General features: G+C 42.2%; 1 protein-coding gene across 1 annotated transcript in view; it reads left to right on the forward strand.

The window, feature by feature from the left end:
• The window catches only part of zbtb37 (zinc finger and BTB domain containing 37), a 13,301-nt gene extending 887 nt beyond the window's left edge, over positions 1 to 12,414 (forward strand). Inside the window, exons 2-4 of the mRNA XM_005734270.1 lie at positions 5,385 to 6,323; positions 6,446 to 6,545; positions 8,789 to 12,414. Of these exons, the coding sequence (XP_005734327.1) occupies positions 5,404 to 6,323; positions 6,446 to 6,545; positions 8,789 to 9,310 (1,542 nt within the window). The 5' untranslated portion in view covers positions 5,385 to 5,403 and the 3' untranslated portion in view covers positions 9,311 to 12,414. The remainder of the gene's footprint in view (positions 1 to 5,384; positions 6,324 to 6,445; positions 6,546 to 8,788) is intronic.
• Positions 12,415 to 13,195: the final 781 nt, after the last annotated feature.

Raw genomic sequence — 13,195 nt, forward strand, 5'->3', positions numbered from 1 at the left:
AAAAAAAAGAAATATGAAGAATGACTGCAAAACAACTCCAGAGGGGCAAAACTACAGACGGAGGATGAACCTCAAACCCAAACTTAAAACCACACAGACATGCAATAACAACCATGCAGACACAACACTACACAAAAACGCAAAGCAGCCACCAAAGATCTGGGTCCCCTGTGTGGTAGAGGTAGGCCTTTCACGTGTCTGTACCTACGAGCATGTTTGTCTATGGCCCTTCATACCTACAAAACACAGCATCACTGAATGTGACAGGAAACCGAGAAAAACTGCAGTTATTTAGTGAATAGTAATTGTTGATTAGTGTAATATGTGTAAAGTATAACTAACATGAGGAAACTTTGATGGGATAACTCGATAGTTAACTGAGTGCTACGGGGCAGTTTAACACAGCCAAGCCTTCTTTCTTTCTCTGCATTAGCTCGACTAACAAAACCTAAAAGCCCAGCCAGCGATAATGGTTATCAGCATCCTTTGTTATCCAGGGCTTTCAGGTCCAGGCTCTGTGCATGCTCACAGAAAACAGGGAAAAGAAAATGTATCTTTTGACTCTTCTTCCTCAGCAGCTGAGCATTGCTTATTCCAATAAGTTTCATCAGCAGACAAACAGGTAATAAAGGTTACAAGAAATATATTAAAATATATAACAATGAGCTGCAACACTGGTGCTGCAAATAAGAGAGAAATGTTTAGGAGGACTGTTAATTTTGTGAACTAAAACTTGCCATGTGTTTTTGTTGACAGCTGCACATTAGAGCTCTGAAACATTGAATGTTAGTGTGTTCACGTCTGACGCTCCTCCATCGCCTATTGTACAGGAGACATGGAAATCACTTTAGTTTATCACCAGATCAGAGCAAAATTAATCTTACTAATTGGAAAGTATTGGCCTACAAATGTAGATGATGACTTTTTTAGCCTTTTTTAACCTGTGGGCTGTAATTCCAGCAGCGTAAAAACCACTAAACATGTATACGTTTGCACATCACTAACTGAATGCATTCAGATTCCAGTGACCGTTTGTGCTGCTGTAACTTCACAGTTGGGCTTCATTTGATGATGTTAGTAAGGCATGGCTATTCCCTACTCTCCAACAGAGAATTGCTGAAAAGATGCTGTAAGTAAAAGAATAAAACTGTGGAGGGCCCGGCTGATTTTAAATCGAAAGTTGGAACATAACCTGCTCATAACCAGGTTTTGTGTTCAGCAGAAGTTGCCATGGTAAAAAGAGACCTCTTGATGACACTAAGAACTCTGACTTTAAACTCCGGACCTGATTCAGCAGACAACACTCCAGTGCACCATAAAATAAACCAGAGGGTTCTTATTCTGCTGCTCATGAATAAAATCAGTTTTGTCCAATCAGCATGTCATTATCCTCATGAAGATTGAAAATCATCTGATGAATTGGAATCGTCATAGATTAGACTTGCTGGAGGAACTCTGCTGTTTCCATTACTTCTGGCTGTATCTGATTAAACCCTTCCCTGACCATTAGGTAGCCACAGGCATACTAGGCAAAGACAAACACAAGACTGCTCAGAGACAAAAGTGAAAGACTTAGCACTCAGAGAATCGTGAAATAGAAATCTTTGGGAATAGCAAATACGAAGCAGAATGCTGTTAATAGATGCAGTGCCTGGTGACTATAATCTAGTCCTACTGACACCATAGTATGTTCCTGTTTTTACAGTGGGGCAAAAAAGTATTTAGTCAGCCACCGATTGTGCAAGTTCCCCCACCTAAAATGATGACAGAGGTCAGTAATTTGCACCAGAGGTACACTTCAACTGTGAGAGACAGAATGTGAAAAAAAAATCCATGAATCCACATGGTAGGATTTGTAAAGAATTTATTCGTAAATCAGGGTGGAAAATAAGTATTTGGTCAATAACAAAAATACAACTCAATACTTTGTAACATAACCTTTGTTGGCAATAACAGAGGTCAAACGTTTACTATAGGTCTTTACCAGGTTTGCACACACAGTAGCTGGTATTTTGGCCCATTCCTCCATGCAGATCTTCTCGAGAGCAGTGATGTTTTGGGGCTGTCGCCGAGCAACACGGACTTTCAACTCCCGCCACAGATTTTCTATGGGGTTGAGGTCTGGAGCCTGGCTAGGCCACTCCAGGACTTTCAAATGCTTCTTACGGAGCCACTCCTTTGTTGCCCGGGCGGTGTGTTTTGGATCATTGTCATGTTGGAAGACCCAGCCTCGTTTCATCTTCAAAGTTCTCACTGATGGAAGGAGGTTTTGGCTCAAAATCTCACGATACATGGCCCCATTCATTCTGTCCTTAACACGGATCAGTCGTCCTGTCCCCTTGGCAGAAAAACAGCCCCATAGCATGATGTTTCCACCCCCATGCTTCACAGTAGGTATGGTGTTCTTGGGATGCAACTCAGTATTCTTTTTCCTCCAAACACGACGAGTTGAGTTTATACCAAAAAGTTCTACTTTGGTTTCATCTGACCACATGACATTCTCCCAATCCTCTGCTGTATCATCCATGTGCTCTCTGGCAAACTTCAGACGGGCCTGGACATGCACTGGCTTCAGCAGCGGAACACGTCTGGCACTGCGGGATTTGATTCCCTGCCGTTGTAGTGGGTTACTGATGGTGACCTTTGTTACTTTGGTCCCAGCTCTCTGCAGGTCATTCACCAGGTCCCCCCGTGTGGTTCTGGGATCTTTGCTCACCGTTCTCATGATCATTTTGACCCCACGGGATGAGATCTTGCGTGGAGCCCCAGATCGAGGGAGATTATCAGTGGTCTTGTATGTCTTCCATTTTCTGATGATTGCTCCCACAGTTGATTTTTTCACACCAAGCTGCTTGCCTATTGTAGATTCACTCTTCCCAGTCTGGTGCAGGTCTACGATACTTTTCCTGGTGTCCTTCGAAAGCTCTTTGGTCTTGGCCATGGCGGAGTTTGGAGTCTGACTGTTTGAGGCTGTGAACAAGTGTCTTTTATACAGATGATGAGTTCAAACAGGTGCCATTCATACAGGTAACGAGTGGGGGACAGAAAAGCTTCTTACAGAAGACGTTACAGGTCTGTGAGAGCCAGAGATTTTCCTTGTTTGAGGTGACCAAATACTTATTTTCCACCCTAATTTACGAATAAATTCTTTACAAATCCTACCATGTGGATTCATGGATTTTTTTTTCACATTCTGTCTCTCACAGTTGAAGTGTACCTCTGGTGCAAATTACTGACCTCTGTCATCATTTTAGGTGGGGGAACTTGCACAATCGGTGGCTGACTAAATACTTTTTTGCCCCACTGTAAATTAAACCTGTGTCTATGGGACTTGTCAGAAGGTGGATGGATGAGGCTGTGGAGGCATAGGAAGATGGGTTTTAAAAGTTTGGCTGGCTAAAGAATAGAATATGTCAAATTTTGTGAACACACCATCAGACCAGCCAGCACTGTATGCTTTGTGAACAGTAAGCCTTTGATCAGTAGTAACCTGAAAGAACAAAGAGACGAAAAGGTCCAGGAACAAAAGAGCTGAGGAGAGTGCCGCACGATCTAAGGGCGAAGCTAAGGATATGCAAGAGCTCGTACCAGGAGGAAGCTGGAGACCAAATTCAAGAAGAACAACACAAGGGATGGGTAGAGGGAGGAGGAGCTGAGGTTTAGGTTCTGAGAGATGATGGTTCTCGGCAAGTAGAAGGATTTCAAGTAGGGATGTTCCTGGTGACTGATTTAATAGTCCACTAATGGTGGAAGAAAATTAAACTAACCCATTAGCCTAAAACTAAGAAATACTCGCGTATTAAGGTAGATTTGAGAACCGTTTAATTGAAAATGTCAAACTCTTATAACATTTATATTCTTCAATAATGAATCATGCCTTAAACGTGCAGCACCTTGACACTATGAACCTCTCCTGATTGACTGAACTCCTCACTCTATCGCTAAGGGAAAGCCCATCTACCTTTTGGAGAAAGCCCTTGTCCGCCACTTGTATCTACTATCATTCACAAAAGATGAGACCAAGATTAACAGATTTATGGCATTTCTCCACAACAATGCGCCAACTGGTGACAGATGGGTGCAAACATTTAGGACACAATAATTTACCTTCATTGGGTAATTAACATTTTAACAATTGGATTAAATGACTAATCTGTATCGACCAGTGAGAAGACATCAGCAATTAGTCGGCTAAGTCGACTTTGAAGTATTCACTGGGCAGTTATGCAGCATGATGGGGTCTGTGCGCTCTACTACAAAGTGAGTGTAACATTTTTAAGGTTTTTTTTCCATTTTCTTGATTCACTTATCCTAACATCGGTTGGTGAACAGGTTACACAAAGCTGGTTATCAATTCGATAAGTTAACCCAGAGTTTCCACAGAGACATTGCCAAAGCATTAATGGAAGAACTTCTTTGAGCAGTCTTGTTAGAATGGGGCGTAATCGACACTTTGGAGGAAGTGATTGTTGAAGTTAACTCAGAAAAATTAATTGGAGAGGAAAAAAGTCTAATTGAATATCAGTGAAAGTAGCTGTAAATAGTAATACATCTATGACATGGTTATTATTGATTTATAATGGAAAAAATTTTATTTGTCAAGAAATTCACAAAGTCATTACAAGTTAAGGTTAAAGCGATTCTTGGCTCAGCAGAGCTCTGGCCCTTTGTCAGCCTGGCTACAGTGCTGAAGAGAAATCTTGGGCTGTTCGTCTTTTCGTCAGTCAGTGATGAATAGTCCGATGTTCTAGCTTTACATGGGGGCTTTTTTTTATAGAACTGCAAACTTTTTTTCCAGGCTAATCATTGATCTTCTAAATTTCTGCCATTTCCTCTCCAACTTATTTACACCTTATTTACTTTGAGGTGTGCCTTTGAGAGTTCCACCAGGGAGTTTAGTACTTCTGATTTGAGGCTTTCTTTTCAGAGGACCTACAGTATGTTGAGTTATACGCAGACAAGGGTGTAACACTATTAACAAGATAATCGACTCTGTAGGGGCAGAGTTTACTTGCTTTCTTTGCACTACTTTGGCACATGACATTGAAAAAGATAACAGTGGAAGAACTTGAACTGAATTATGCACTGCAAATTCCATATGGCTGTAACTTGTATTTGCTTTTTGCGGATTTGCTTTCCATGATAAGGTAGCATTAGTCACAACACCCCCAATCAGTAATGTCGCTGTGTCATTGAAGATTGATGAAAAAAACCCATCCTGTTTTATTAATCTGGAATCAGATTAATAAAACAGGGTATCCTTGATGGTTTCCACGTTACTGGCATGACAGGGAGCTCCCATATTATTAATCTGGAATCATTTGCCAGTTTTAAGCAAAAAGGTCCTGGTGTGGGTCAGCACTGATGTGTTGCTGTGTTTTCAGTGTCCCTGCAGGCTGCAGCATGGAGCGTACCGGCAGCATACAGCTGGACATCCCAGACTTCAGTAACTCTGTTCTTTCTCACCTGAACCAGCTGCGTGTTCAAGGCCGTCTCTGTGACATTGTGGTCAATGTTCAGGGCCAAAGCTTTCGTGCACACAAGGTCGTACTAGCAGCCAGCTCGCCATACTTTCGGGACCACATGTCTTTGAGTCAGATGAGCACTGTGTCACTGACAGTGATCCGTAATCCATCAGTGTTCGAGCAACTGCTGTCTTTTTGCTACACGGGCCGTCTCTGCTTGCAGCTTGCAGACATCATCAGCTACCTGACAGCTGCCAGCTTCCTGCAGATGCAGCACATTATTGACCGCTGCACCCAAATTCTTGAGGGTATCCACCTTAAGATCAGTCTGGCTGACCTGGACGAAGAGTCCAGGGATGAGGAGGGGGCACGGGGCTCCAGGAATAGCAGGACATTGGAGGCTGTGGTGCGAGGAGGGGGTCACAGTGGTCTGCGGCTGCTTGGCCCACGGGGAGGTGCAGAGCCATGTGAAGCAGTCAGTCCAGCAGAAGAGCCACTTAGCCCAGTTCCAGCGGTGGAGCACAGTGGGCTAGAAGGGCCAGGGACCACCAGTGGAAGAGCAGGCAAAGAACCGATACTACGCATCAACCGAGCTGGTCAGTGGTATGTGGAGACCAGCAGTGAACCAGAACGGACCGGCAGCGCTGAGGAGAGCAGCATGGATGGGATCAGGATAAAAACAGAGAGGATGGAGGAATGGATTGGAACAGAAGAGCACCAGGAGGAGGGAGGGCCAGTGGAAGAGGGGGCCACGGTGATGATTGACACATCAGGACGCAGTACACTGGTGACTGGACCAGTAGGAACGCTGGGGGCCCGTAGTATCCAGCCATCCTCCAGCTTCAGCGAGACAGACAGGTGAGTCATAGCTAAGATATTCCTCCATGGTTCACTGACTGGTCTGCAGACACCTGATGATGATGATTTGTGTGTGGGTTTTGTTCCCCTTTCCTTTTAAATTAACTGATTTTTGATGTCAGGTTTAGTCCCACTGGCAGCGTGGTCGTCCTCACAGAACGTCAGAGAGCAAAGAGCGAGTCTCCTAGCAGGGCAGATGAGTTGCGACAGCCAAACTCACAGGTACAAACACAAACTGTCATAGTTAGTAAGCCAGTAGAGACCAACCTTTTTTTTTTTCTTTTTTCTTTTTTCTTTTACAGACAACTGAAATTATTAAAACACCATGTTTCTTTTCCGTGGATAAGAAACATGGAGGAAGTTACCAGGAAAGAGTCAGCAATATGGAGATGTGTCACATTTGTCCCTGTCACTCTCTTTCACCTTTTCTTGCTCTCTTATGTTACGTTTGACACCTTATTGGGAATGTTTTGTTACACTCAAGGCCAAATGAGGAAGTGCGGTGTTCACACTGAAAGTGAGAGCACTGTGGACTCTTCTAGGGTGGACATAAATCACAGAGAAACACAGTAAAGAAATTTAGATATATGAAGTCAATAATAAATACTTTTTTTAAATTTATATGTGTCCTGTTGGTATGTGTTATTTAATTATTAAATACAACTTCACTAAGCTTATATAGTAATATGTAATGATTTACAAAGAAACTGGAAACCCAGTGGCTCGTGGTTACTGGCTTACAAAGTGGTTCTTAAATAGATACAGAGTCTATTTAGTGATTACCAGCCTAGTCATGATAAAGGATCACTAGACTCTTCCTGTAGATATGCAACAACCTAAAGAAAAGCACTGTTTTTTTTCTGAATCCCATAACAACAAAAATTAAAGTAATGTGTGATCATTTTGTACATCATTGAAAAATGGCAAAAAGTCAGTTTTGGTCAAATCTGAACAAAGTTCCAAGTAGAGCTTAAACATTCAACTAGAAGAAATGGGAGTGAGACAAAACATTTTTTTGAGCATACAATTTATTGAAAACGCGTAGTTTTTACTAAGCTGTTTTACAGCTGATCAAAAGTTTAAGACGGCAAAAAACCAGAAAACCCCCTAAAACAGAAATCAACATTCCAAACATGAACTCAGTAATGAGTAGCTCCGCCGTTATTGTTGATCACTTCAAAAATCTGTTGCGGCATGCTTGATGCAAACCTTTCCATGAGGTGAGTGAGAAGATTTCTCCAAGTGGTGAAGACGGCTGCACAAAGGGCATCTACTGTCTGGAACTGTTGTCCATTTTTGTAAACTTCCCCTGCCATCCATCTCCAAAGGTTCTCAGTTGGATTCAGATCAGGGGAACACGCAGGATGGTCCAACAGAGTGATGTTATTCTCCTGGAAAAAATCCCTTGCATTGTGGGTATTGTGTACTGTAGCATTGTCCTGTTGACAAACTCAGTCGTTACCACACAGACGAGGGCCCTCAGTCATGACGGATGCTCTCTGCAACATCTGGACATAGCCAGCGGCCGTTTGATGCCCCTACACCTCCTGAAGCTCCATTGTTCCATTTAAGGAAAAAGCACCCCAGACAGTTATGGTGCCCCCGCCACTGTGGCGCGTAGAAAACATCTCAGGTGGGATCTGCTTGCCATTCCAGTAACATTGGAAACCATCAAAAACACTTTGTCTCTCCCATTTCTTCTTGTTGCATGTTGAAGCTCTACTTGGAACCTTGTTGAGATCTAACCATGCAAAATATGATTTATTTTTTTTTGCCATTTTTCAAGTGGTCTTAAACTTTTGATTGGACCTTTCCTGCTGAATCTAACCTTTTAAAGGACTTTTAAAATCTCCTTATTGTGCAGTAATACAAAACAATCAGGGTACATTTAAATTACATATTGAATTAAATTGAGTTGAAAGTCTTTACTGATATACGTTATCATAAACGATACAACTGTCAGTGTAAATGGAAAAACTGATCCACCCTTTGAGGGCTCGACTCACTAAAAATGAAAGAAAAAAAATATCATCACAGGCTTGCGTCATAATGTGGGTTAGTAGTGTGTATGGCCTCATTGTACCCGTACGCACTGCTAACAACATCTGGTCTTTACGTTGACGAGATGATTGATGTCCCAAGGAATCTATTATAGTTTGAATTCAGTTTTATTTATATAGCACCAAATCATAACAACAGTTGTTTCAAGGTGCTTTATGTTGTAACATAAAGACACTACAATAATAAGTTTTCACTTTTTTTAAAAGAGAAATCTGTTGGCAGTTTCTTACGGACATTAACATACTCAGGTAACGCAAATTTGACCGACAACAGAGAGCATGATGCAGGAGGACAGTTTTGTTCAGGGCATGTTTATCTAAAATGATCTAAAGTCTTATTTGATTCATTCTGTCATGGTGTCCACTATGTTAACGTTTAATTTTGCATTTCATTCTACCCATCAGGGAGAGGAGCATACAACGTTTGATATGGGCGGTTATGAGGACTACTTGAGGGAGCAGGTAGGAGATCGCTGGTTCCGCTACAATCCACGCCTCACCTGCATCTACTGCTGCAAATCCTTCAACCAGAAAGGGAGCCTAGACCGTCACATGCGCCTACATATGGGTATAACACCATTTGTCTGCCGCATCTGTGGGAAGAAGTACACCCGTAAAGACCAGCTGGAGTACCATATCCGCAAGCACACTGGCAACAAACCTTTCCACTGCCACGTTTGTGGGAAGAGCTTCCCCTTCCAGGCCATCCTCAACCAGCATTTCCGCAAGAACCACCCAGGCTGCGCACCCCAGGAAGCCCACAGCGCCTCTCCTGAGACTACCACCGCTTCAGTTACATCCAGGGGTGGTCCCAGTGATGAGGCCTCCCCTAGTCAGGAGGAATCTGAAGGTGGAGGAGGTAATAGTGCTGGAGGGCAATATGGAGAGGGTCCCCAAGCCTCTGTTTCTACAACAGGACCAGACTGACCCCAGTGAAGGAAGGAACATGGGGTGGGGGGTGAGTGGGGCAGCATGATCCTGTTGTAACCAAAGCTAACAGGATGTTAAACCCGCTGAAGTCAAAGGACCCCTCAGAGTCTGAAATGAGATTTATCCGCTTTAAACCGCATCTACCTTCACCTACTAAACCGAACAGATTAAGCTAAAATGAAGAAATTCCACACACTCCAACAACCTCATATGCCACAAAGTTCAGTGGTTCTCCTTTGCCTCCGTCTAGTTTATGTTACAGATTTCTACTTTTATATTTACAGGTATTACTGGTCCACAATACAGCATCACAACAGTATGTCAGGTGGAGACTTTGCCAAACTACTCAGTGCCAGTTAAACAATTCAAATCCCTCATATTTGCCTTGAGACAATCTGGAGCCGTTGGATGATGATGATAATAATAATAGTAGTAGTAATAATAATCTTATGCGTTCTATAAGTGCCATAATGGCGTTAAAAGATATAGTTGCACAAAAAAGTTCAATGAGAAACTTAAAACTATTTAGCTGACGGTGCATCCCAGTGTGATTGGAGTTACTGGTCTTTCCCCATTTTCCTGCATTTGGCACAATTCAGGATAGATAAAGTTATTACACTACACACTTTGACACTACGTACATACCTCACTGTACAGCACAAAAAACTGCAGGCACAATCTTCTGTTTCACAATATGACCATCCATCAAAAATTGTAAAATGTATTGCGAGACGGTAGAAAGACGATGTAAGTGGACTGGTTCTCATGTAGCGCTTTTCTACTCTGAGCACTCAAAGCGTTTTATACGACTTGCCTCGTCCACGAATTCACACAAACACTTTGCTGTGTGCTTTCTATCTAACAGTCACACACATTTGAGCGACTTGGGGTTAATATCTTGCCCGTGGATATTTGGATTGGAGATTAGAGCAGCCATGGCTCGAACCACCGACCTTCCATTTAGAAGGTGACTTGCTCTACCTCTTAAGTCATAGCCACCCGTGTGTGCCCAATGGAAGAATTTGCAGGTGTAGATGAATATATACTTGGCCGATAAAAATCTGCAAATGTTTAATGTTATTATTTTTGATCGAGAATAGTCAAAAACCCAAATACCTGCATTTTAAAAGAGAGAAGATTTGCCTTCGTCACTGTGAACTAAATTTTTCTTTGGGGAGTATTTTGGGGTTTTGAACTGCTGTATACAAAGTTTTTAATTATTAGTGCATCTCACAAAAATAGAATATGGAGAAAAAGTGTGGCTCTGCTAAGATCCTATTGAAGCTGCTCTGATGCCAACTTCGTGTGGATTTTTGGATCAGGTTTTCACATCTTCCTCGAAAATACTCCATAGAGTCTCTGTGGGGTTTAGGTCATGTGATTTGGCTTGACAATTAAGTAGAGTAATAGCGTTGTTGGCAACCATGTGGTAGTAGTGGTGGAGCTGTAGTCAGGTCAGTCCTGTTGGCAAAGGAAATTTGCACCGGCATCGCTAGATAGAAACATGAACTCTGTTAATGCAGCCGTCTTCCTGGAAGTTTATCCTTTGACATATAAAAACTCTCCACTCAGCCGGCCTTTTCAGCAGTGACCTTCTGTGGCTTACCCTCCTTGTGGTGGATATTAATGATCGTCATGTGGAGAGCCGTCAGGTCAGCAGTCTTCCCCATGACTGTGATTGTGTACTGAGACAGATACTGTGGTTTGAATAGAAATTTTCTAAAATGATAAAGACCTCAGTGCAGTATCTCGGACAGTTTGAAATACTCCATTTCTAATATTCTTGAGCTATAAGCAAACTTCAAAAATGCTTGAAAATATTGACTTTGTGTGTAATTAATATAGAATATATGAAAATCACCATTGTGAATGAAATTGCCAAAATAATCACTTTTTCACTGTAATTTTTGGAGATGCAGTAGTATATCCCATTGCCTTCGAATGCAACATAGGTCATGTGACTTATTTGTGTCACATGAAAACTATTACATGCTTTCATGTGACCCTGTGATAAAGTCACAAGTTTGTATGTATGTATGTATGCACAAGTATGGCCCTGAGAATCGAATGCGGACGGCTCCATCAGCCTTCCGCTTCTCTGGATGTACACGGGATGTGTCGTAGAACAAATATTGAGAGGCATTCTCACGCTTCATGCAGGCAAAATGAATGGAAAAATGTCTGTGGGGACTCCAGTCACACTGGGTTAATGAATTTGGCGCATGAATTGAATAGAACTTCCTTACAATAGTGTTTTTACTGTGGCAGTTGAACTCAGCTTCTACAGCAGGTTTTAGATCACACTTGACCACCAACAAACTCACAGCAGGAAAACTGGACATGGTCCAGCCTCAGATAAGCTACACAGCTCAATTACCTCTCATCACTACGCAATACAGCTGCAGCACAGCACCACCAGGAAGCGCTCTGCTCCACTCCCACAGAGATCTCAGTCACTTTTCTCAGATATTTTTATAAACAAACATGTATTTATTGTTTTTCTTCAGTTTTCTTGGACACTTTCTTGCTCTGACAACGGGTGTGATGGAAGACAGCTTGTTGTTTGAGGAGAACAAGATATTGGGAAGACCCGATCAGTATCTTGTGTGACAGTTAGTGACGCATTTAATCTACTGCACTTACCAACAAGCCTGAGGGAAAAAAAACAGACTGAAACTAAGAGTGAAGAACAGGTGAAGCACAGGCATTCAAAACACCGACACAGTAGAAAGGTCTGCTGAAGTGACTCCAATTATAGTCAGCACACCGAAGTCTAATCAAAATTTATTGCCATCGCTACTGTAAACACAGTGTACAGAGAGACGAGACGACATGGCTCCAACAGCTGTAGTGCAACAAAAAACTACAAACATGACTCGTAGATTAAAAAACAATATAAATGGGGAGAAAGCCTTATATATAAGGGGGCCAGAACCCACTGACATAGCTAAAAACACGCATTATTATAAAAAAAAAAACTCACCATAAAGTGTCAGGAAAAGGGAAATGATCTCTTCGGGTCTCCTTTGGGAATACCTCGCCTTAGAACAGGGGTGGGAAACTCCAGGCCTCGAGGGCCGGTGTCCTGCAGGTTTTAGATGTGTCCTTGATCCAACACAGCTGATTCAAATGGCTAAATGACCTCCTCAACATGTCTTGAAGTTTGTTTGTTTTTTACCGGATAGTAAAGATCATAAAATAATACATTAATATGCTTGCCTTATTTAACCTATTAAAAATATTAGTTTTGTGAGAGTTCAAAAATCCTTCTGTAACTTGTTGAGCACCACAGCACTGCCACAGATGACCTCACCTTCACTCCTGATGTCACAGACATGAAACTGTGACATTTCAGACACTGTTGAGGATAAATGTCTCAACATTCAGAAATGGAGTCTTCACCTAAAAAGGTAGACCACAAAATATATACATTTGAATACATAAACAGAACACGTTACCCGACCTTGGCTTCGTTTTTGTGTACGGAGTGCAGTAGAGGTAATGCGTCACTGACAATAGATGGTTCTGATCTGGATGAACGTTGATTGGATATTGACAAGCCAAACCCTGATAGACCAGATGGATGTAGTGGCCAGGCCATGGAGCTGAACTTCAGAAGCCTCCTGTGATCAGAGTTGACCTGTTGGCGGGCGGGAGCAGGTCGGACTATCTGGCAACCAAAGGAAAGATGGCGTGGCCGTGTGGGCCCCTCAAAACGCCAAAACAACTAAACCTCTTATCAATGAGGGAGAACGAGAAGGTCACAAAGTTTTTGTAACAAGAGAACAATAACAAATCTACACACATTATAAGACAAATGTATTTAAACTACTAAGATGTTTTTGTTTTGTTTTTTAAATATGATTAATGTAAACAAGCTAG

This window comes from Pundamilia nyererei, unplaced genomic scaffold (assembly GCF_000239375.1).
Source record: "Pundamilia nyererei isolate P.nyererei 1_Seehausen unplaced genomic scaffold, PunNye1.0 scaffold00057, whole genome shotgun sequence".
Lineage (NCBI taxonomy): Eukaryota > Metazoa > Chordata > Actinopteri > Cichliformes > Cichlidae > Pundamilia > Pundamilia nyererei.